The 25,456-nt window shown below is 39.0% G+C and overlaps 4 protein-coding genes across 5 annotated transcripts; all 4 read right to left on the reverse strand.

The window, feature by feature from the left end:
• Positions 1-2,459: 2,459 nt before the first annotated feature.
• LOC112198730 (early nodulin-75) lies at positions 2,460-3,629 on the reverse strand. The gene has a single exon (XM_024339851.1). It carries the CDS (start codon positions 3,627-3,629, stop codon positions 2,460-2,462), a length of 1,170 nt encoding a protein of 389 aa, XP_024195619.1.
• A 5,308-nt stretch (positions 3,630-8,937) lies between these two features.
• LOC112198731 (early nodulin-75-like) lies at positions 8,938-10,062 on the reverse strand. Its single transcript, XM_024339852.1, has one exon. It carries the CDS (start codon positions 10,060-10,062, stop codon positions 8,938-8,940), a length of 1,125 nt encoding a protein of 374 aa, XP_024195620.1.
• A 6,070-nt stretch (positions 10,063-16,132) lies between these two features.
• Positions 16,133-17,864, reverse strand: LOC112197339 (early nodulin-75-like). Of its 2 annotated transcripts, XM_040519032.1 has the most exons (2): positions 16,843-17,864; positions 16,133-16,692 (listed from the first exon to the last, which is right to left on the reverse strand). In XM_040519032.1, exons 1-2 carry the CDS (start codon positions 17,845-17,847, stop codon positions 16,282-16,284), a joined length of 1,416 nt encoding a protein of 471 aa, XP_040374966.1. In that variant the 5' UTR covers positions 17,848-17,864; the 3' UTR covers positions 16,133-16,281. The 2 variants fall into 2 exon arrangements, with proteins under 2 accessions (XP_040374966.1, XP_024193726.1); XM_024337958.2 differs by having other exon boundaries at positions 16,133-17,864.
• Positions 17,865-19,601: 1,737 nt separating this feature from the next.
• Positions 19,602-21,245, reverse strand: LOC112200900 (early nodulin-75-like). The gene has a single exon (XM_024341909.2). It carries the CDS (start codon positions 21,201-21,203, stop codon positions 19,911-19,913), a length of 1,293 nt encoding a protein of 430 aa, XP_024197677.1. The 5' UTR covers positions 21,204-21,245; the 3' UTR covers positions 19,602-19,910.
• Positions 21,246-25,456: the final 4,211 nt, after the last annotated feature.

Raw genomic sequence — 25,456 nt, forward strand, 5'->3', positions numbered from 1 at the left:
TATATGTATCATGTTCCTCCGATATACTCTTTTCCAAGAATTAATATGCATGTGTGTGGAGCTGAGCATTCTAGCTTGAAAGGGCTCCAAATCTCAATTTTAAGAAGAAGAAAAAAAATGCATATATGGGTAAGGTGTTCACTTTTTCTTTTTTCTTTTCACTAGGTTTTTTAATAAACAAAGCCAAATAGTACAAATATATACATGAAGAAATTATGTACGAGTCGTAAATTTGTTTGTTTTTTTTTGGTTGGACACGGTGTATGAATCATGTGGCTATCTTAGCCAAGTTTCTGTTTAGTCCTTAACCCAAACCACCAAAATAAGCAAAAGTTACCCCACTTACCCCAGCAACAGATTTTTGTTCTCAGATACACAATTTAAGCTCAAATCACCATTTTACCCTCAAACTAATTAAAAAATTACCCACTACCATTCTGTCTCATCTCTCTCTCTGGACGCCAATACTCTTTTTCTCTCTCTCAGTCTCCAATCTGCATTCTCTCTCTCTCTCTCTCTCTCTCTCTCTCTCTCTCTCTCTCTCTCTCTCTCTCTCTCTCTCTCTCTCTCTCTCTCTCTCTCCTCTCTCTCTCTCTCTCTCTCTCTCTCTCTCTCTCCCCCTGCCCTCCCCGGCCTGCAAAGCCCCGACGCCAACTCCACCTACTACCACCTGCAAAGCCCCGACTCAGCCTCTGTCCCTCACACTCTCACATTGGATTGAAGAAATCTCATCGGGTTTCAGGTATGGATCATCGGCGCAAGAGATGAGCTGGTGCTATGGAGCTCCGGCGGTCAAAGCCTCGATCGTCGGCGCCGGTTCTAGGGCTGGGTCGAAGGACGACTCTGTCGCCGGCACCTCTCTCTCTCTCTCTGGCACGAAGCCGTCACCGGTTGCTTGGACCTCGCCTTCGACTGGTCCCGGCAGCAGGAAGCGGAGACCGGTCATCCCTCTCCGATCTGCACTTTCTCTCTCATCCCTCTTCGAGGTGGCTGGGAGCCGGCCCACACAGATGGAAGGTGTGGCGGTTGATGTGATGGTGGAGGTGGCGGCCGGGCTGCTGGTAGACGGGAAATTGGTGGAGGATAACAACAATTTGATGCCCAGAGCTTTTCTCTAGGTGCCCAAACTATTTTTTTTTTTTTATAGATAAAATGGGGCAGAAGACCAAAATGAAAGAAAAATGAAAAAAAAAAAAAAAAAAAGGTTCTATTGGGGCAATAGACGTTTTGAATTGATGTAATCTCTTTGTTTTTTTTCCTATAATCAAAGTTTTATTTGTCTAAATTTAAAGAGATTAGTTCTCATTCCAGCAACTAAAAGTCTTATTGGGGGATAGTAGACGTCTATTGGGGGGCAATACATGGCTGATAAACGTCTATTGGGGGCAATAGACGTTTTGAATTGATGGACTCTCCTCATTTTTTTTCTTTAATCAAAGTTTTATTTGTCTAAATTGAGGGAGATTAGTTCTTATTCTGGCAATTGAAAGTCTTATTGAGGGGCATTAGACGGCTATTGGGGGGCAATACACGGCTGATAGACATCTATTGGGGGGCAGTAGACGTCTATTGGGGGGCAATAGACTATTGGAGGCAATAGACATCTATTGGGGGCCAATATACATCTACTGGGGGCAATAGACCTCTATTGCCCATCCATTGGGGAGCAATAGACGTTTATTGGGGTAATAAACATGTCCGGCAACCTATGACCGGAATCCGGCAGCAGGTGACCGGAATCCGGCAGCAGGTGACCAGAATCCGGCGGCCGGTGATGGGCTCCGGCGAAGTCTCTTATGGTTTCTCTCTTAGGGTTTAGGGTTTCTCTCTCTCTCTCTAAGTAACAAAAGGGTGAGGGGTAAAATGGTATTAAAAAAAAAAATCTTAATGGGGTATTAGAGAAGACTCCCTTAGAGTGTATTGGGTAAGAGAGAATTAAAAAAACTTAATGAAGTAAGTGGGAAAAAAATCCCTAGAAATTGGGTAAATGGACAAAACCCCTTTTAAGAATCCCTATCCCATGACGTCGTTTTGTATCCCTTTCAATTTTTAAAAATTTATTTGTCTTCCCACCACTCATATTTCTCTTCCATGCACGTACAAATATGCACTTATATGTAATTAATTAACTCTTAATCTTTTGCCTTTTCTTGGTTCTACTTCTCACGTACCATAATACTGGGTTGACCATAAAAGTCCAAAACATGTCAAAAAAAGAACGTTTTAATAAAGATAAGCTAATTCATAATATTCAATGTGAGTACACTGGATGCTTTACATAACAAGAACATTATTATACGTACTCGATCTCTAGTAGGCTAGCTAGGTACAACATGCAGGAAATGAAGCATAGTCTGCTGTACGTAACTGATCCGTAGAACAGTGACAAAATAAGGCAGAGATATAGCAGCTCTTATTTTCACATAAATATCATGACACTAGAAAACTAATGATGCGTATCAGTAGGGAGATGGAGGTTTGTGAGGTGGTTTTTGAGGGGCAGTTGGAGGCTTCTTTGCAACAGTACTAGGAGGCTTTAATTTCCGGGGTGGCTTGTGTGGTGATTCTTTGGCATCCTTCTCTGCATTGTCTCCAAGGTGACGATCATGATGTGGTGGCTTCTCTCCTTTACCCTTTGGTGGCTTGTGTTCTGGGAATGGCTTATGTTCTTCATTTTTGTTAAGTGGGGTTGGTGGCTTGTGTTTTGGGGGTGGCTTCTTTCCTTCAGGAGACTTACCATCTAACTCAGTGGAAGAGGACTCTAGCAAACGGCGTCCGGTGTTTTGTTCATGAGGTGGTTTGTGGTTTGGTGGTGGCTTCTCACCCTTGTGAGGTTCATTACCCGGATGTCCTGGTTTGTGCTCTGGTGGGGGCTTCTCTCCCTTATGAGGCTCATTGTGTTGTTGTGGTGGCTTCTCTCCCTTGGAAGGTTTTCCATCAGTCTCTAACAAGCGGTGTTCATGAGGTGGCTTGTGCTTTTGTGGCGGCTTCTCTCCCTTATGAGGTCCATTGTGCTCTTGCGGTGGCTTCTCTCCCTTGGATGGTTTGCCATCCAACTCTAACAACTGGTGTTCATGAGGTGGTTTGTGCTTCGGTGGCGACTTCTCTCCCTTGTGAGGCTCATTGTGCTCTTGTCGTGGCTTCTCTCCCTTGGAAGGTTTGCCATCCACCTCCAACAATTGGTGTTCATGTGGTGGCTTATGCTTTGGTGGTGACTTTTCTCCCTTGTGATGCTCATTGTGCTCTTGCGGCGGCTTCTCTCCCTTGGACGGTTTGTCGTCAGTTTCTAACAAACGGTGCTCATGAGGTGGCTTGTGCTCCGGTGGTGGCTTCTCTCCCTTACCCTTTGGAGGTTGATCACGAGGGGTTGATGGCTTGTGCTCAGGGAGTGGCTCTTGATTGCTTAATGTCGTTGGAGGCTTATGTTTGGGGGGTTGTGGTGACTTCTGAAGATGAGAGACTTCCACCATGGGAGGCTTGTGGATGGGTGGTTTGTGGTGGTCTGCGGGATGGGTAGGAGGCTTGTGAATCGGTGGTTTGTGGTGATCATCGTGCTGATCAGCAAGAGAGGGAGTGGTAGTGAAAACCACCACTCCAAGAAGAAACAGAAGGAAATAGTTGGAAGGCATTGTGTATGTTTTGGGATGGTTTTGAAACTAGCGGGGGACTGGCAATTTATAGTGATGGGTAACTCTCACAAATGTTGTCACGAGTGATGTCATTATGTATATCTTTACAATTTGCGAATGGCAATGGGTCCTATATATGTGTTGATTGGGTTGAAAAGTTTGACAATTTTGGTGTTCATACAACGTGGAACATAAATGAAGTTTGCACGATGGGTGTGTTCACAACTCACATGCTTAATCTGTGGCATATACACTCACTCTTCTCATAAATAATAGAACCGTTCTCTTTATTTGATCCCATATATGTAGCCTAGCTTTACAGGCCACCACTACCTTTCCCACTTAGGTGACCAAAAACATGAATTAAAGTGATTAAATTGACATACAAGACGTACGTAAATAGTCGCTGTTTATTAATTAAGGCAATTATGCAGGACGACTCTTTAGTCAGGTAGTCGGACACTCGGACCAATCGTTTAATTTATTTTGTAAGAAGTAATAGTAACTTATGATTCTAATAAATGAAATTAGTACTAACTACGAGACATTATCGGCCCATTGTTCTTGATTAACTGAAGAAATTCAACAATAAGATTTCATTATACAATACAACAATATTCAATAAGTTTCTGAAATCTATTGTCCTACTTCTAAAGGTTTGACCTAGAAACACCGATACATTTAACTAGAGATTTGGTGAGTGTCGATTATGCACGGTACGTGTGGTGGGGTGTGTGCAAGAATATGAGGATTTGTACTTGGGTTATGTGGTTGTGTTTTAGATTCTTTGAAGTTTTTGACATATTCCGTGACCATTTGCACGACTTCCATATAATATCTGATTTTGCGTTTCACTATTTGCATGCACTTAATTCGTTAATCTTGCATAGTTTTGCCGAATTTTCGGTGGTTTATTGCCTCTACTTTACTTTTGATCCTTTACCAAATTGTGGAGAAAGGTATGAAGTCGACTGACACCAGATCCTAGACACGTGGGAAAAGATAGTGAATTCCCTGCCGACATTGCTGTAAAGAGGTATAAGAAGAATACTTGTATACATTTGATCCGTTGAATGTATTTTGGTTTTCTTTTTCTTTTCTTCCTTTAAAAGAAATAATATTTCATTCATTAAACTATAGAGAAATTTTAAATACACACCCCATTCTCAATACACCACTCATTTAATTTACCATTATAATATTTTACTAAATACACAACCCAAAGTACCTAAAATACCCTTAATCTCGAAAATCATAAAATATTATATTATTTGACCATATTAAGGCTACTATTTAGTATGATTAGTATAGGTTGACGTTTTGTAAATGGCCATATTGATTACTTGTGTTAAATATTAGGAAAATCCTTAAAGATATATTACTGTTCCTTTCAAATATTTAAAGATGAGAATAATAAACAAGGTGAAGAACACACACCTCAACAGTACGTGTGTTTGGATGAAGGAAAAAGAGATGATATTTAAAATGAAAATAAGCAGTTCATAACTTCTTAACATGAATTATCTCATTTGACATTCTATACTTGGAAATTATGAATTTCTTTATGGAAAGAAATGAATGAATTGATTGTCCGAATTCTTCACTTCAATTTCCATCAAAATATGTATCATTTCAAATTTCCTTACAAAAATTTACTTTTCTTACTTTATTAGTTTCCAAAACAAGGTCATTTTTGTTTTCAATATTTTAACTTGTTTTAAATCTCCTTAATTTATTACACATTTCAAATTTTGAATAAATACAACCAAACAATGGAAATTGCAATTTATGGAAATTCTAATGATGGAGTGGCAGATTCCATCGTTTTAAAATTTCTCAACAATTTATAATTATTTCATCCAAACACAACATAATTGAAGAGAAGATTGTTGAGCGAGGTCTTAAGAATCCATGTCAATGGTCGAAATTGATATGTTAAAGTGTGGAGAAGAAATATGTATTACAGCGTCTAGGGTTTAGAAGAAGAGACGTAAAAAAGAATATAGGCGTGATTCAATTTTTTTTTCTTCTAATATATAGATGTCCATTTTGGACATTTAATCTACCTATAAAATTTGATTTAAAATATAAAATAATAGGGATGTGTATTAAGTAATTAGGGGTGTGTATTTAAAATTTCTCTAAACTATAAGTGCAAAATGACTCCAATTAGAGAAGATGAATTACTCATATGCCCATAATAGAACTAGCGGTTCTGATCATTATGACCCAATGAGACTCAATCTCTAACCATCTTAATCACCCTTAAGACGACTACTGATAGAAAACCAAACCCAAAAGTTATGGCAGGAGCCGCTTCGGATTTTACCTTGAAAATCGAGGTAGCCTTGTGGGGCCCACTTTAGAAATAATTCTACCAAAAATTCTGCAGAATTTCCCCTAAAAATTGATTACCCAAACCTAGGGATGGCAAAAATCCCCACCGGGACAGAGCTCCATTGGATACCCGCCTCTAATGGGGGGAGAATTCGGGGACAAATGGGGAATGGGGATGGTATTGTGATCTCTATCTCCAAACTCGCCCCAATAATATATACATATATTTAACTTATATATATATATTTTAATTTATTTTTTATAATATAAATCACATATATATACATTTCCTACTTTAGTTTAATGACTACGCTTTTACTTTAATGGTGTTTTGATTTTTGCACTTACTGAATTATTATTTAGGAATTTAATTATGTTTTAAATTTATTTGTTGCAGATTTTGATTTTAAAAAAGAAAATATGAGAAAAAAATATTTTATTTATTAAATTCTTATTGGGGACTTGGGACGGGTTTGGAGCCTTAGTCCCCAGTGGGAATGAGGATGGGGACGGGGAATCCCCAATATATTTTTATTGAGGATTGGGGCGGGGATGGAGGTAGAGAATGACCCTAGGGATGGGGATGGTATTGTGATCCCCATCCCCAACCCGCCCCATTGCCATCCCTACCCTAACCTAACACTTCTAATAATCAAGTCCAACCTCAATCTTCCTGAGCATACCTGCTTCCCATAATGACAACCAATCTTTAACTAAAATTACATTGGATCACAACCCCTCAAATCTCAATCATAAACATACATATCACAACAACATACAATCTTAATATACATATCTCAATTCATCAATCATAACGGTCACCCGTTCATCCCTTCTCTCCTGGTGTCACAACAACAACATCAGCCACTAATCCAGCCCCCTCTCCTGGTGCCTCAATAACAATATCAGCTACCAGTCCATCCTCTTTCTCCTGGTGCCACAAACTAAGATCAATAGTCCATCCCCTCTTTTCTAGTGTCTCAAACAACATCATACATGCAACTAAAACAATTATTATCATCACAATATAAAATAACTCAATCAATAGACATAACATCCATAATTCAACAATAAACTGATCCTTCATAAATCATAAGAAAAATTCAATCCAAAGAATTCATCTCAAATCACACTCCAGCTCAACTCTAAGATAATCATAAAAAAATCATAAGTTGCAACTAAAACACAAATCCAAAATATTTATCAAAAATCCAAAACCATAACAAATTATCATACTAAATTCAAATTCAGCAAAACCCAAAACTCGTATTTAATGATTCATTGGAAATCCCAAAAATTATGAACTCACATGGGAATCATCTCAAACTTCGACAATTTTGTTAATTCAATATTTATAATGACCTAATGAAAAATCATGACAATCCAATGGTCAGATTGTCATAAATTCATACCCAAACCCTTGAAACTTTGGAAATTCCTACCGCGTCCAAAGTTCTACGTATGCCAACCAAATTATATCTATATATATATATATATATTCATATCATTGAGCTTTCCAAAACCAGCCAAAAACAGAAGCCCATAAGAGACGGCACGAACCGCCATTGCAACCATAATTCAGAAGGGGCCGATATCTATATCAAAATCTTTACAACAACAAGACCATCATTATCTCTAGTTGTTTCGGTGAATTAATTTTTTGAGTACCACCTACATCTCACCTTAATTATGTGGCAGTTATGGCAAAACATATGATATAATTCTCAATTATGTTAGGCTTTGTGTTATATCAACTGTCATATAAGGTGGGATGCATGTAATACCCAAAAAAAGTTGTTCATCTAGGACTACTTATTTTTCTAAGGCATAATGGCCAAAATACCCCCTAAACTTAGCAATAATTATCAATTTACACTCCCAACTTGTAATTGTGTAAATTAACACCTTGAACGTGGGAAAAACTGCCGATTTGCACCCTCTTAGTCAAATTCAATGTTTTCCACCCAAATATGAGGGATAATATGGTCAATTTATACTTATTTATTTGAATAATCAAAATAGATAAAATCTCATAGTACCATTTGGTGTAGTGGCATAGTCTTTCTTTTATAAGTGAGGTTGTGAGTTTGACTCACGAAAGACTGGTTGTAACATTTGAGTTGTTTATCTGAAAGAAAAAAATGTAAAGCAGTTCTTTAGAGAGACATTCATGACCTTCTATCTACTTTTTTTATTTATATTTTTTACAATTCCATCTACTTATTTACTCAGTTATTCATGTCTTTTTTTTTTTTTTTTTTGCAAAATTATTCATACATTTTATTATTTCAATAAGAAAAATTAAGTAGAGAAATAAAATTTCACACTAAACGTCAAAAGAAATAAATAAATAAGTAGATGGAAGGGCATGAATCTCCCTCTAAAGAATTGTTATTTATTTATTTATTATTCAAAGAAATAAATATAAAATTACAATAAAAAATATAAAATGACCATATTAGCCCTCATGTTTGGATATAAAACGCTGAATTTGACTGAGGGTGCAAATTGGCAGTTTTCGCCAAATTTAGGAGATTAATTCTTGCAATTGTAAGTTGAGGGTGTAAATTGACCATTATTGTCAAATTTAAGAGGTATTTTGGCAATAATGACCCCCGAATATGCAGAGGATTTCCAACCCTTTGGAATAGAAAAACGCGTACATGAGGTGATCTATATTAGTAATCTTCTCAACACTCATACCCATGTTTTTGTGTTTAGATTTTTTTTTCTTTCTGAAAAAGCAAATAGAAGCTCATTCATAATATTCAAAGTGGGTACACTGCATGCATGCTTTATATAAGAAGAGCATAGTACGTACGTACTCCATCTCTACTTCTCTAGTAGGCTAGCTAGTACAACATGAAGTCGAGCAGAGTCTGCTATTACTGATCACAAGAAAGTAGAGACATAGAAGCTCTTATTTTTACATACATATCATGGAACTAGCCAACTAACGACGAACTGATGATCAATAGGGAGATGGAGGTTTGTGAGGTGGCTTGTGAGGGGCAGTTGGAGGCTTCTTTGCAACAGTACTTGGAGGCTTTAATTTCCGAGGTGGCTTGTGTGGTGTGTCTCTGGCATCCTTCTCTGCATTCTCTCCAAGGTGACGGTCGTGATGTGGTGGCTTCTCTCCCTTACCCTTTGGTGGCTTGTGTTCCGGGAATGGCTTGTGATCATCATTTTTGTCGAGTGGGGTTGGCGGCTTGTGTTTTGGGGGTGGCTTCTTTCCTTTAGGAGACTTACCATCCAACTCAGTTGAGGAAGACTCTAGCAAACGGCGTCCAGTGTTTTGTTCGTGAGGTGGTTTGTGGTTTGGTGGTGGCTTCTCACCCTTATGAAGTTCATTAACTGGATGTCCTGGTTTGTGCTCTGGTGGTGGCTTATCTCCCTTACGAGGCTCATTGTGCTCTTGCGATGGCTTCTCTCCCTTGGAAGGTTTTCCATCCAACTCTAACAACTGGTGTTCATGAGGTGGCTTATGCTTTGGTGGTGGCTTAACTTCCTTGTGAGGCTCACTGCGTTCTTGTGGCGGCTTCTCTCCCTTAGGTGGCTTACCATCCAACTCTGAGGAAGAAGACTCTAACAAACGACGTCCGACGTTTTGTTCATGGGGAGGTTTGTGCTCGTGACCCTTGTGAGGTTGCTCGCCTGGGTTTCCTTTGTGCTCCGGTGGTGGCTTTTCTCCCTTACGAGGCTCATTGTGCTCTCGTGGTGACATGTCTCCCTTAGAAGATTTTCCATCGGTCTCCAATAAGCGGTGATCATGAGGTGACTTGTGCTCCGGTGGTGGCTTCTCTCCCTTACCCTTTGGAGGTTGATCACGTGGGGTTGATGGCTTGTGCTCCGAGAGTGGCTCTTGCTTACTTAATGTTGTTGGAGGCTTGTGTTTGGGGGGTTGTGGTGACTTCTGAAGATGAGAGACTTCCACCATGGGAGGTTTGTGGATGGGCGGTTTGTGGTTGTCTGAGGGATGGGTAGGAGGCTTTTGAATCGGTGGATTGTGGTGATCATCGCGGTGATCAGCAAGAGAAGGAGTGGTAGTGAAAACCGTCACTCCAAGAAGAAACAGAAGCAAGTAACTGGAAGGCATTATGTTTGTTTTGGGATGGTTTGGAAAAGTAAAACGAGTGAGTGGCATTTTATAGTGATTGGTAACCCTTACAAATGGTGTCACGAGTGATGTCATTGGGTATATAGTTACAATTTACAAATGGCAATGGTTCCTCATGTCAAGTTGAAAAGTCTGACAATTGTGGTGTTCATACAACGTTGGAGTTGCACGATGGGAGCGTTCACAACTCGCATGCATAATCAGTAGCGTATGGTACACTCACTCGTTATATTCCTTCTAATAGATAATAGAAGGATTTTATATCTCTTTGTTAGTAAGTAAAAGGTCTTGATATTAGTCTAACTTTACTTTACTGGTCAATCAAATGTGTAGAAAATAGCAGAGTAAAGTCGATCTACATAAGCTTCATTCTAATTGATAAGATATTACTGAATGTTAGTGCCGACATCTTCACTCAAATTGATCTTCATGCAAGCATTTAGACTCGTCTTGTTTCTGCACTATATATGTTTGGCACTAGCTTCTCTACTGCCTATAATATGAGGACGCCCGTATAATCCATTGCCACTTTGCCAACTTTTGAGCTAAACAAAAGCTGCAGAAGCTAATTAAACAAGCACACATTTTTCAACAATAAACTGAAAAGTACATGTATTGGTTGAAAAAAATGTACGAGTTACAGTGAACATAAGATAAGAAGATAAGCACCGAAATTATAGAAAAGGGGAGCTAATAGAAAGCAGTTTGATTTCCGGTCCAACGCAATCAATATATATATACTAGTAGAGTCCACCCACTATGTGTGTGAAGAGAAGTTAAAGGTAGTGGGAAAACTTTTCGTACAACTACCACATTTTCTGTTTGTATTTTTTATTTTACAATTTACTTTATTATCCCTATTGATTAATTATATTTCATAGTTTTTTAATATATAAAGGTTAAATTGGTAAAAAAAAATTAGTTTTAGATAGCAAGCTCTCTTCTCTTAATAATAGTATATGTATATCATAGTTTTCTTAATTAATGGTTTCGTCTAGTACCGTAGTTTCAACATGTTTGTAACTTATCATGATACTGGGGCATGTTGTTTATATCACAAGTTGTTGTTATTGAGATGAACTTCATTTGAATGTTTTTATGTGGACACTCACATTTCACTCTTATCACTTGCTGCTTTGCAATGGATGCATTAGGAAATATGCAGATATGCTATGGTTGTGTGCCTAATATTAATTGCATCTTGGGATACTATGGTCCAATTTGAAATAGCTTAGCTATGGTCCAATTTGGAATAGATAGCTTAAATCACAAGTAGCTTTAACTTAGCTTATTAAAACTGCTTTTTATTAACTTCAGCAACTTAAATGTGTAACTTTTGAAATAAACAACTTTATTAAATTTCATCAAGTACCTTTTGCTACTTAACTTATTAGTTAAGCAGGTTTTTGCACTTTAAAAGATATGCCAAATTGGATCTATGCAGAGTTGGGAAGACCAATTTGCTGTTAGAGTTGGGTTTGGTTCTACTTGTTCTCCATCAAGTGCTTTTACAACGACATAATTACTACTCCCAATTGGTCTACCTGTTTTTGGCTATAAAGAGTTACTCTTTTATTACTTTTATTTAATTTTCAATTGGGATTTGGACAAGAAATGGAAGATATTTTGTTGGTTCTTCTATTCTCTTTTCTTTTTCCCTTCTTGTCGGATTTTGTATTTTTATTTGTCAACTAATAAATTAAATAGAGGGAAGAGTAGTGGGCTTCCAAAGTCTGGCGGTCCTTCACCTTCGCATTTGAGGGTGAGACTTGATCCTTACATTGTCCACATCTGAGGAGCTAATATCGCACAATTTCTTACTTATTAATATAATATATATATATATATATATATATATATATATAATCACAATCCACAAAAAAAGAAGGGTTTGTTACGACTAAACCTAATATCCTTATTTATTTTTTATACAACTAAAATATATGTGAATTTGAGCATTGTACTAAACTACTTGAGCCTTTTGTTGATATTCTCAGTTGAGTTAGTTGGAGGTTCAAATTTCAAAATGAAGTACATTCTTGCAACCTTTTCATTCACATTTTCCCAAAATAACTGCCGTGCTGATTGCATGTAGACTAAGAATAGTAGGATCTTCTGAAATCTTAATAGTGCTTTCCCGAAGATGATGTTGTAAACCCCATGAATGTCGGGAATATTCTTACTGCCTTACTATGTGAGTATGTGGTATTATGTATTATAGATTGATAACTGCAGTTAGAGTGGTAATTTTCTGAAAATTATGCGGTCACTAAAATGGGGATTGACATTTTTCACTTTAATTTATTATCTTTTATATATTTAAATATAATAAGACAGTGATTAGAATTGGAGAATGAGAGGTCATCGGTGTGGCTGCTTGTCCGGCGGAGCCCCCTCGTCGACAATGGGCTTCTTGCCTAACTTGTTAGCAAGTGTTGCCAGAAGGCCTTCGGGATTTTAGGTCTCTAATTTTATTAGATTTCGAGGGTGTAAGCGATAGTGCTTGGCTTTTCTTTTTCCTCAAGCGGCGGACCAGAAGGCAACAGGTGATTAGCAACCGACATGGGGTAGGTGGCCAGAGACCAAATTGTGGTGGCGGTAAGCCATGGATCCAATAGTGACGATACCTTTTCTGAGGCGGTTGACTGGGGTATGGCTACAGCGAAGGAGTAAAGCTGTCGATCTTAATTTGGTTTAGTAATGACATCTTCTCTATGAGCATGATTTATACATGGAGACTTAAAAATCAGAATGGTCGATTTGACAGGATTTTATTAAGAAGTGAATCCCATGAGCGATCCTTAAAAAATAAAAAATAAAAAAATAATATAACAAATTTGGTGGCAAGTCTCACCATAATGAAATTATGCTATGATTTGTCAAAATATATGCAAATCCATTACCGTGATTGAAATTATGATAAGAGTGAAATTGCATTCTTACAACAGAATGATCGAATTTAAGAAAGTAATGACAGAGACAAAAACAGATTAATTTGGAGCCAAGATTAAGACATCCCGTTTACCCTATATAGCTATATATGTGGAAAAGAAAACGCCAACATTGACTTAGGGGAATTATTAGGTAGTCTCGGAGTACCACGTGGTACTGCCATGTTGTGGTCTCAACCAATAATATCACTCGGACGTGGTGAGGACCATGCAGGAGGTGAAAAAAAGAAAAGAAAAATTAATTTAAGAGTCCAATTAGAAATCACTACGAGTCACATAGACCAATAATATCATCTCGGACCACCACGTGTACTATAGTCTGGAACCATGTAATAATTTCTCATTGACTTATTTGCAATGTAAACGAATAACCTTACTGACCTTAGTTGGCATATTCAACTAAGTAGGGAAACTTATCTGAAGTCCATCTGACTTTGTATGTGCATTGTGAAATTGAAAGGTTCCTAGGAACAGAAAACATCTCCTCCATCGATTAACAATGAACCTTGCACCCCTCAACAAAGTCCAACTTAAACGCGCCAACACTTTCCCTTTTCATTTTTTATTTTTTTGTCTCTTACAATTAGGCATATGCTCCGATCCTCTCCAATATTTTGGGAAATTTTTGCAGCTTTTGCTTATCTTATATTTGCTTTCTATAATTGCACTATGCAGCGACTAAGGTTGTCAATTCCTACACGACTCGAAACCCGCATTAAATAAAGCGGGTTGAACCCGCACAATTAAAAAGCGGGTTGGCGGTGGGTCTACCTGCCATGACCCATTTAATAAATGGGTTGATCACGGCTCAACCCGCTAACACGAAATGAACCCGTATAACCCGATTGTGCTATGTTTCTTCTTGAAATTTTGGACGTTCAGAGTATTTGATCATAGGATTAGACAATTTGAAATATTTCGCTTTTTAATTATTGGAGTTAATTATTTATGAATTACATATAATTATTTATATTTTTTGTCTTGTGGAGTTTTTAGTGAATTTAATCAATATATGTATTTTTTTAGTTAAATAAGTCTCATTGTTAACACTTAAATGAGTCATTTTATCTAACAAGACACGACCTATTTATTAAATGGATTAAGCGAGTTGGAAACGGGTAACCCGTTTAATAAGGGAAAATGGTCCGTACGGTACCCCGCCTTTGGCTCCTTATAACTTTTGGTACCTGACCAAAAAAAAATATCAATACGGTACCTGAAGTTCTCTGCCCGACCGAAGATTGGTATATATGGCCGTTACCTCCGTTACGGAACTTGCCAGCTGGCAAATTTACAAGGGTACTCTCGTCCATTCACATATCAATTAATTCTCTCTCTCTCTCTCTCTCTCTCTCTCTCTCTCTCATTCATTATCCTTCGTCAGTTCGTCTGCTTCTTCCTCTCTGAGTCTCTCTCTCCCTCTCCCAGTAAATGAAACTCATAAATCAATCACAATTAAACAAAACCCATTTTCATTTTCATCTACACCCATAGAGCTAGCTTTAGTCGGTGGAGAGAGACCCAGAGCCTAGAAGAAAAACCGGCTCAACCTCAAGCAGCCACTCATGCTTAGCCGATCTATCACCGCCACGTCAGATGCCGGTGGAATCTCCGGTCGAGTCTCCGACCACGTCCTCACCGGTCGGGTTGAGAAATCATGAAGAAGGATCGGATTCAGAGGTGTCAGGTGTGCCTTCCAAGTGCTTGATTACTCAATTGGAAATAAAATTACCTGCTTCGATCGGCTCCTTGGGAATAGACATGGCTTCGGGGACCTGCTTCCGCATTATCAGTTTCATTCAATTTCGTTTTTTTCCAATTCAAAGCCCTAACCCCCAAATTCACTTTTGCTCTCTGCCATGGATCCTTGCTCGAAGCTTGAGGTTTTCACTAGTGATATACGACCCAACCTCTTGAACTCCACCAGTATTTTCATGCCTCAATTGATCCGGAGTGATGTACTCTTTGCCGGAGACGGTGTGGAGAAGCTCGAAGTCGAGGAATCAGTTGTATATAGTTTGAAAAAGAAGAACTGAATGATTGTTTTTTTTAAGAAGAATTAAGTGAATGTTAAAGAAGAAGATTTAGTGAAAATTGAAGTTTGTTTTCTTTTTGGAAGCATTGTTCTGAGTGAAGGAAGTGTCTGAATTTGGAGATGCCTGAATTTGGGTTTGTGTTATATGGTATTGAAGAATTGGATGTGGAAACTAGTGAGGATGTAGAAGTGGGTTTATCAGGTTTGGGCATGAGATCTGGTTCGAGTAATACAGAGGAAATGAGATCCATGAGGTTTGGTTTATCAGGCTATGCTTAAGGAGAGGATGTACAGAGGAGAGAGAGAGAGAGAGAGAGAGAGAGAGAGAGAGAGAGAGAGAGAGAGAGAGATGGGTGTTTCAGACACCATTTCTTCTTTTGCATTCACCGTTAGAAAAAAAAAAAAAAAAAAACTTTCTTTTGATTTTTTTTTTTTAATTATATGCAGAAGAATAATTAAGAAAAAAATAAAATAAAGGGTAAATTGGTCATTTTAAGTTCAAAAGTGCCAGCTGGCAAGTTCCGTAACGGAGGTAACGGCCATATATACCAATCTTCGGTCGGGCAGAGAACTTTAGGTACGTATTGATATTTTTTTTTTTCAGGTACCAAAAGTTATAAGGAGCCAAAGGCGGGGTACCGTACGGACTATTTTCCCGTTTAATAAATATGTTGGATTTTAATTTAAATTTTTGACACGATTATTAAATGGGTTGGGTTTGAGCTATCTTGTGACACGATAAATATCTTAACCCGACACGAACCCAACCTAATAGGACCCATTGACAGCCCTAACAGCGACTGCTTGAAGGATTCCAGTTAAAAACATATACAATTTAATTGGGCTTTTTATGTTAATTTCGTGATTATCCTACCACCAATCACATGCTACTCTCCCATGCAGCCGACTGTATATGTACAAGCCGGTTCATGCTTTCACCTTTTTTTTGGTTGTTTTTAATAACTTAATCTAACATTGGAAAAGCAAATATAAGCTAATTCATGATATTTAAAGTGAGTACACTGGATGCTTTACATAAGAACAGCATATATAGTACGTACTCAATCTCTCTAGTAGGCTAAACTAGTACGACATGGAATCAAGCAGAGTCTGCTATAACTCCGTAGAACAGTGAAACAAGAAAGTAGGGATATAGCAGCTCTTATTTTACAAATATCTCATGAAAGTAGCAAACTAATGATGAACTGATGATCAGTAGGGAGATGGAGGTTTGTGAGGGGAAGTTGGAGGCTTCTTTGCAACAGTACTTGGAGGCTTTAATTTCCGAGGTGGCTTGTGTGGTGGGTCTCTGGCATCCTTCTCTGCATTCTCTCCAAGGTGACGGTCGTGATGTGGTGGCTTCTCTCCCTTACCCTTTGGTGGCTTGTGTTCCGGATATGGCTTGTGATCATCATTTTTGCCAAGTGGGGTTGGCGGCTTGTGTTTTGGGGGTGGCTTCTTTCCTTTAGGAGACTTACCATCTAATTCAGTGGAAGAAGACTCTAGCAAACGGCGTCCGGTGTTTTGTTCATGAGGTGGTTTGTGCTTTGGTGGTGGCTTCTCACCCTTGTGAGGTTCATTATCTGGATGTCCTGGTTTGTGCTCTGGTGGTGGCTTCTCTCCCTTATGAGGCTCATTGTGATGTTGTGGAGGCTTTTCTCCCTTGGAAGGTTTTCCATCGGTCTCTAAAAAACGGTGTTCATGAGGTGGCTTGTGCTTTTGTAGTGGCTTCTCTCCCTTATGTTCATTGTGCTCTTGTGGTGGCTTCTCTCCCTTGGAAGGTTTGCCATCCAACTCAAACAATTGGTGTTCATGTGGTGGCTTGTGCTTTGGTGGTGGTTTCTCTCCCTTATGAGCCTCATTGTGGTCTTGCGGTGGGTTCTCTCCCTTGGAAGGTTTACCATCCAACTCAAACAATTGGTGTTCATGTGGTGGCTTGTGTTTTGGTGGTGGTTTCTCTCCCTTATGAGCCTCATTGTGGTCTTGCGGTGGCTTCTCTCCCTTGGAAGGTTTTCCATCCAACTCCAACAACTGGTGTTCATGTGGTGGCTTATGCTTTGGTGGTGGCTTCTCTCCCTTGTGAGGTCCATTGTGCTTTTGTGGTGGCTTCTCTCCCTTGTGAGGTCCGTCATGCTCTCGGGGTGGCTTCTCTCCGTTGGGTTTTCCATCCAACTCTAACAATTGGTGTTCATGAGGTGGCTTGCGTTTCGGTGGAGAATTTTTACCCTTTGGTGGCTTACCATCCAATTCTGAGGAGGATGACTCTAACAAACGACGTCCAACGTTTTGTTCATGGGGAGGTTTGTGCTCATGATGCTTGTGAGGTTGCTCGCCTGGCTTTCCTTTGTGCTCCGGCGGTGGCTTTTCTCCCTTATGAGGCTCATTGTGCTCTCGTGGCGATTTCTCTCCCTTAGAAGGTTTTCCATCGATCTCCAACAAGCGGTGCTCATGAGGTGGCTTGTGCTCCGGTGGTGGCTTTTCTCCCTTACCCTTTGGAGGTTGATCACGTGGGGTTGATGGCTTGTGCTCGGGGAGTGGCTCTTGCTTGCTTAATGTGGTTGGAGGCATGTGTTTGGTTTGTTGTGGTGACTTCTGAAGGTGAGAGACTTCCACCATGGGAGGCTTGTGGATGGGTGGTTTGTGGTGGTCGGATGGATGAGTAGGAGGCTTATGAAAGGGTGGTTTGTGGTGATCATCGCGGTGATCAGCAAGAGAGGGAGTGGTTGTGAAAACCAACACTCCAAGAAGAAACAGAAGCAAATATTTGGAAGCAGGCATATTGTGTATGTTTTGGGATGGTTTGGAAAACTAGGAGTGAGTGGCTTTTTATAGTGAAGAGGTAACCCTCACAAGTGGCGTCACGAGTGATGTCATTGTGTAATACCGTTACAATTTACAAATGGCAATGGGTCCTCATGTCGAGTTGAAAAGTTTGACAATTCCGGTGTTCATACAACGTAGGGAGCGTTCACAACTCACATGCATAATCAGTGGCATATAAACACTCTCTAAAGAAGACTCATATTCCAATCTATAATAGAAGCACTCTCTTTTTTCTTATTAATTGACGCTGAGTAGCTTAGCTTTTATTAATTTTCCCACTAAAGGGACCAAAAACATTTATAAAACTGATTAATTAAGTTGAAGACGTACGTAAATGAAAGTGGTTTATTAATTAAGTCGATCATGCATGTGGATCAGTGGATGTCTAGAATGAATTATGGTGGGCAAGTAAAATACCTGAGAGGAATTTCAGGAAGAGAGATTTCATTATATAGTATCAAGGTTTGGCCAAAAAAACACACTCGTACGTCGGTACATATGGTGAGAGATCAGTGTGCGTGAAAGCATGTATATGATTCATACAACAACTTCGGATCACTAAAATTTTGGTTTTTTTTCTTTTTTTCATTCTACTTTATTGTCAATTTATAACTAATAGATACCCAGTATCATTTGGTCTAGTAGCATAGTCTTTTATTTATAAGTGAAAAATTGTGAGTTTGACTTATAATAAACTAGTTGTAGCATTTGAGAGTTAAACTAAGAACCTTCTCTAATATAAAAGAGAATGATGGCACTAAACCAAATAATTCAAGTCTGCTCCTGAGATTTTTAGGTCTGAGGTGAAAAAATAAAATATGGCCTCACATGATGATGATATGAACTTTTTTTTTTCTTTTTTTTGTTGATAATATAAAAAAAATGGCATTATAAGCCTCTATAATTTTATTTTTTTTAACGGGTGGTGTAACTAAAAGACCCAAAAAAAAAAAAAAAAAAAAACAAGAAGAAGAAAATCTTCGTTGATAATTCTCTTTAAAATTTTTAACAATAACTTAATAGAATTATGCTGGTAAGCAGCGAAGAAATGGAAGCTAAACACCATTTTGTTTTTTGTACGACCATATATAAAAGGTGTGACGATCAATGCAGACATGCCTCCTATAAAAAGAAGAAAAAGACAAAAAAAGACTTGACTAAAACTATTAGTGTTGAATCGGTAACCAAAAATGTGAACCGATCAGTGAAGTCTTGGCACTAAATAAAGGTCAAGTCCCGCCAATTCTTTGATTAACAGTGACTAAAACTAAAAATGTAAATGTGACTATGTGAGCATGGGTGCTTGGAGAACGAAGCTTGCACTGTTGGTCCAAATTCGAAGATGAAGTCCATTTCCCCACATAACTGCCTTACTGCATCGCGACCTGGGATTATTCTCACTGACTTCACTTTTTCTATTTATCTAATAGTTTTTTAGTTTCATCTCCATTCTGATCCATTATATCTATTCTATGATCTGAGTGAGATTTAAACCTGTAATTTTTAAAATGTGTTTAGCTCTTAGACTACATGTAGTAATATTCATTACAATTAAACATTATAATAAAAGTAAAACTTGAACTCAAGTGATATATGCAATATACATTTCAATTTATATATCTCTTACCTCCTGCCAACCTTGTCACTCACATCCCATGCAGGCATGCAGCCCATGAGTATTTAGTTTCAACAGCAACAATCGATCTCAATTAGCTAGAAAACCCATTCATGATAAACTATAGCAAACATGATTAGTACGTACAGTGGATGAGGTACATGAGAAGAGCAATAGAGCATATTACTCTATCTCTTACATTCTAATGAACTACTACGTACGTACACAAGCACTATATATTCCAAACACAACAAGAAATCAAGCAGAAGAGCGTAGTACGAGCTAATGCTTTTAACTGAAGCGTACAACAGCGACATGATCGAGAAGGTAAGGATATCAACTCTTATTTCTACAGATATATGGTAACCATAGCAAGCTAGCTAGGGCGTGGCGCACTGATCGATTAGTCAGAAGATGGAGGTTTATGAGGTGGCTTGTGAGGGGAAGTTGGAGGCTTCTTTGCAAGAGTACTTGGAGGCTGTTTTAATTTCCGATGTGACGTCTGCGGTGGGTTTTTTGCATCCTCTTCCACATTTTCTCCAAGGTGACGATCATGCTGAGGTGGCTTCTCTCCTTTACCCTTTGGTGGCTTGTCTGGGAATTGCTTATGATCTACATCTTTATTATCAAGTGTGGTTGGTGGCTTGTGCTCTGGGGGTGGCTTCTTTCCTTTGGGAGGTTTACCAGCCAACTCCAAGGAAGAAGACTCCAACAAACGACGTCCTACGTTTTGTTCATGGGGAGGCTTGTGCTCTGGTGGTGGCTTCTCATGACCCTTGTGAGGTTGATCCCCTGGATTTTCCGGTTTATGCTCTGGTGGTGGCTTTTCTCCCTTACGAGGTTCATTGTGCTCTCTTGGTGGATCCTCTCCCTTGGTAGGTTTGCCATCACTCTCTAACAAGCGGTGTTCATGAGGTGGTTTGTGCTCTGGTGGTGGCTTTTCTCCCTTACGAGGCTCATTGTGCTCTCTCGGTGGATTCTCTCCCTTGGTAGGTTTGCCATCACTCTCTAACAAGCGGTGTTCATGAGGTGGTTTGTGCTCTGGTGGTGCCTTTTCTCCCTTACGAGGCTCATTGTGCTCTCTCGGTGGATTCTCTCCCTTGGTAGGTTTGCCATCACTCTCTAACAAGCGGTGTTCATGAGGTGGTTTGTGCTTAGGTGGTGGCTTCTCTCCTTTACGAGGTTCATTGTGCTCCTTTGGAGACTTCTCTCCTTTGGAAGGTTTGTCATCAGTCTCTAACAAGCGGTGTTCATGAGGTGGTTTGTGCTCTGGTGTTGGCTTCCCTCTTTTACATGGCTCATCACAATCACAATCCTTTGGTGGCTTCTCTCCTTTGCAAGGTTTGCCATCAGTCTCTAACAAGCGATGTTCATGAGGTGGTTTGTGCTCTGGTGGTGGCTTCTCTCCCTTATGAGGCTCGTTATGCTCTTGTGGCGGTTTCTCTCCCTTAAAAGTTCTTCCATCTGACTCCAACAAACGGTGTTCATGGGGTGGCTTTTTCTCGGGTGGTGGCTTCTCCCCCTTACCCTTAGGGGGTTGATCATGTGAGGTTGGTGGCTTTTGGAGGTGGGAGATTTCTACAACGGGAGGCTTGTGAACGGGTGGTTTGTGATGATCATGGTGATCAGCAAGAGTGGAAGCGGTAGTGAAAGCCACCACTCCAATAAGAAATACAAGCAAGTAATTGGAAGACATGTTTGAGCTCTTTATGTTTTGGGATGGTTAAACTAGTAGTAGCGAGTGGCTCTTTATAGTGATTCATGGGGAAACATTGGCGTCATGCGACTTGTCATTGTGCATTTGGAGATTTTGTACAATCCAGTGCTTCGGCGCTATTTCATATTCTTTAATTTATTTTTTGTGTTTAGCAATTTACAAATGATCAATCGAGTTGAAAAGGTTGACGACTGAATTGTTCATATCCAGCTACATGTACACTGTTAGTAACCTGGGATACTCACTGATTATATGTAACCGCTCTTGTGGCCGGAGAAATCATAGGAAACAATTTAACTATGGGTGCGGCTATTGTCACTCTACTAACTACTTTATTCACCCTACATTCTCTTCTCATCCTTCATATATTTTTTTAATTTCAAGTTTACTTTGTTCACCCATTTGCAATATCCAAAATACTTTTTTTTTTTCAATGTCGGGTTCTACTCGAATTCATTTTCTATTTGTCTTTTTTTTCTTATCTCTCTCAATTCCAATGTAATACTCTACCAAATGAATCAAAAACTTGTAACTTTTAGTTATGCGATCATGTATGAAGAAACATGAAAACAAAAAAACGATTACTTCATGTTCAAGCTCCAAATAGGTGTTTTCAGGCTCCATTAGCTTTAATATGATATATTTTTTAGGCATAAAAGTCGTTAACACAACATGAGAATGATTGAAGATGATGATTGCTAAAAATAAAAGCGTTAAGGTTTAACGATGAGTTAAGAGATTAAGAATGAAGTTTAAGTGTGTTATATATAGTGTAATAATAAGAAATTTTTTTACTAGAATATTGTCCTTAATTGTAATTTTATATTAGGATATTTTAATCTTTTAATAAAGTAGAAACTTGTAGGGTGAACAAAATAGTTAGTAGGGTAGCAATAACCGCACCATTTTACTATTTGCAAAAGCAATGTGAACTTAAATTCATTATCTACATTTATAACACGTTTAGTTACTTGGAATGAAAAATAATCATGAATCAGAGACAACTGGAATGGGAGAATAAATGAATCGGTATTGATTCCAGAGGATTTGATTTCTAAACTCATCTCCCCCTTTCGTAATCAAATTCTTGAGTATTCAGGAATCGATTCTTGATAAAGAGGTGAGACGTACACTCATTCAAATTCCATCATGTATTAGTAAACGCATAAATATTTTTACTCGGAATCATTCCGATTCCTTTATATATTGGTAAACTCAGAAATATTTTTAGCCTATAAATATTTCCTTCCATTCCAAGTAAGCACTCATTCTCGCATATATAGATAGATTTTATATGTCCATAGTATTAGCTTGATTCTAGTACCTGATACTCTAATAGTGTGTTGGGTGGAAAGATGCATGAACGATGATATCATTTGCAATAATGCCGTGGGTAGCCCACAACGGTGTTTCTCCTTTTCCCACTGGGCTGATGACTTGTATTTCACTGCTAAAGTTAGCGTAAAAAGGAACATTAAGAAAGTTGTTTACTAAATCGATTATGGGGTTTGTACCATATCCATATCCATAAGATGAACATTATAAAGAATATTGTATCTTGATTTCGACACTTCTGATCTACAGTCGAGTCTCGAAATTCAGCTCAAACAATGTTCTAGAGTGTAATAGAAATCGGAGCAATAGGAAATTCACCTACAGTATCCTATGGCAGCTAAATCAAGCGTCTTAGAACTTATAATGGACGAGCATATATCTGGGTTACTCAAAATTCCGTTACCGGAATGTTTATATAGTCGGTGATGACTGTGTGAAAGCATGAGAGGACTTGCATTATTGCACGATCACCAATCATGTGGCTGATTTCGCTACAGACTTCTTCATTTTTGCCATTTTCCATTTCAACTCGTCTTCTCTGTCCGTCATGTACGATAGGTATTAAACTTTACCCCATGAATGAATGCCACTGTAAATAACTATATTCCCTTACGTGGCATGCACTTTGCAGCGGGTAGGGTTTGTACTCTATATCTCCACTACAATATTTAGATGCTTACAGGCGCTGCCGACTTCTTTTACTTTCAGTAATTAATCTTCTTCGGGTAGAGCCGTAGAGCCCTAAGAATCTAAGATCATGGTTAATTCAGAAATGCCCCGGTCCCAAAATTTGACTAAAGCATTATCACTGGCTGAATTAGATTTCAAATAGCACAAGTGAGAAATCTACAAAAATAAAAAGATAACAAGAATACCAACTAAATCATGTAAAGTACTCCAAATAGTGCTCACAACCTTTTCTTAAACAACATACAGTGAAAAAGAAAATTGTACTCTTCAATACTCGCTTCACAATCTCTTGAATAGAAATCTAAAGTGACACAGTAAGACAACCAAAGATGTTAAGCGACCTGAAAAGAAACTCTTCTCTTCTGAAAAGAAAAAAAAAAAATCTCTTCTCTTCTGAAATTAGAACTACCCGATTGGTCATGCTAAACAAAACCTCTATAAACAACAAATCGAACTTGTTGCACAATTCCTTCTCTTGTCATCCCACAACTCCAGCTGTCGCTGCTATAGAGAAAGACTGACACTCTCCATCTCTCCCTTCTCTCACTCTCTCCCCCTCTCTCCCCTGTGTTTCTTCTTTCATTCCCTTTCGTTTCTCTTCGTCCCCCTCTCCCCTCTTTTTTTTTTTCCCCTTCCTCTGTCCCCTTCTCTCTTCTTTTCCCTGTCGGCAAACCCAAATCATTTGCTCTTATCTCTCCAAAAAGTGAAACCAAATGAAAGTAACTGAAAAATAAAGAAAATATTAATAAAAGAAATAAATATATATACAACCCTCAAAACAATTTTGGTAAATATAATATATATATATATATATATATATATATGTATATATAACAGAAAATTAGTTATCAAAATAACATGACAACAATTAAGAACAAAATGTTTTAAAAAGTCTAACACAAAGATAATAATCCCGTTAAGCTTCATACTCGGAGGCGGGATATCACATTCTCCCCACTTTATAAAAATTTCAGCCCGAAATTTGCAAAACCTAAGTCACCTCATGATAAGTCTTTCTCTATGGCTGCATCAGTTGGAGTTGTGGGATGACAAGATAAGGAATTGTGCAGCTAGTTCGATTTGTTATTTATGGAGGTTTTGTTTAGCATGACCAATCAGGTAATTCTAATTTAAGAAGAGAAGAGTTTCTTTTCAGGTTGCTTAGCATCTTTGGTTGTCTTACTATGTGAGTGACAATTCTTTCTTGCGTTATGTTTTATTTATGATTTTCCTTGACTGATTTCTACCTTGTTAAATTGAGATGTTGGTGTTGTTTAATGAGTGATTTCGTACCTAGAAATATTACTTTGTTCAAGGAAAACCTAATTTGTGTTTAGCCCAAACTCTAGGTTACTTGACCTAGTGGTAATAGGATTTAATTAGAAGGATCTAGAATCCTATTCAATGTAGAATTACTTTCCTTGTATGATTGAGATTCTATGCATTGTAATCCTCTATATAAAGAGGCCCCTATTATCAATGAGAACAGACAGCAAATTCCTCCCAAATTCAGTTTCTCTAAAACACGTTATCAGCACGAGCCCTAACCCTGAAACCTAATATTCGTAGCCTCCAAACCCCCGAAACCTCCGCCTCCCACCTTGAAGCTCTCACCCCCAGGAACCCAGAACCGGCGACGAAGACCCCAGAACCGGCCGGGAAATATCCGAACCGGCCCCCGGAAATATCCATACCCTCTCTCTTCGGTTCGGAGCCTTCCTCCCTGTTAACTGCCACCAAAATTCACCAGCAGCTGCAGCAGCACCTCAAATCACCGGAGACAAAAAATCATGATCGGAACCGGCCTAGAACCCCGTGAACCGGCCGCCTGAATCACTGGAGCCGCTGAACCGGCAGAAAGAAAAAAAAAGAGAAGAACCTGCGAAGCCCAAGCCCGCATGCAGCCCAAGCCAACCTGCAGCCCAAGCCCGCCAGCAGGCCCAGCGAAGCCCTAGTGAAGAAGCCGAGCCGCCGAGCCGCCTAGCTGCCGAGCCGCCAAGCCTCAAACTACCTGCCACGTCAGCGCCCAGTCAGCCCTACCACGTCAGCACCCGGTCAACGACCGGTCAACATTTTTCTGGCCACTTTCCGGCAACTTTTCCGGCCGACTTCCGGCGACTTTTCCGGCCAACTTCCGGCGACTTTTCCGGCCAACTTCCGGCGACTTTTCCGGTCAGCTACAGTACTTTCCGCGCGACGCTTTTTCC

Source organism: Rosa chinensis, chromosome 4, assembly GCF_002994745.2.
Source record: "Rosa chinensis cultivar Old Blush chromosome 4, RchiOBHm-V2, whole genome shotgun sequence".
In the NCBI taxonomy this organism is placed as follows: Eukaryota; Viridiplantae; Streptophyta; class Magnoliopsida; order Rosales; family Rosaceae; genus Rosa; species Rosa chinensis.

Excerpts from the sequence above, each read along its gene's own strand:
- LOC112197339 (XM_024337958.2), bottom strand. The coding sequence starts at position 17,847 with ATGCCTGCTTCCAAATATTTGCTTCTGTTTCTTCTTGGAGTGTTGGTT.
- LOC112198730 (XM_024339851.1), bottom strand. The coding sequence starts at position 3,629 with ATGCCTTCCAACTATTTCCTTCTGTTTCTTCTTGGAGTGGTGGTTTTC.
- LOC112200900 (XM_024341909.2), bottom strand. The coding sequence starts at position 21,203 with ATGTCTTCCAATTACTTGCTTGTATTTCTTATTGGAGTGGTGGCTTTC.
- LOC112198731 (XM_024339852.1), bottom strand. The coding sequence starts at position 10,062 with ATGCCTTCCAGTTACTTGCTTCTGTTTCTTCTTGGAGTGACGGTTTTC.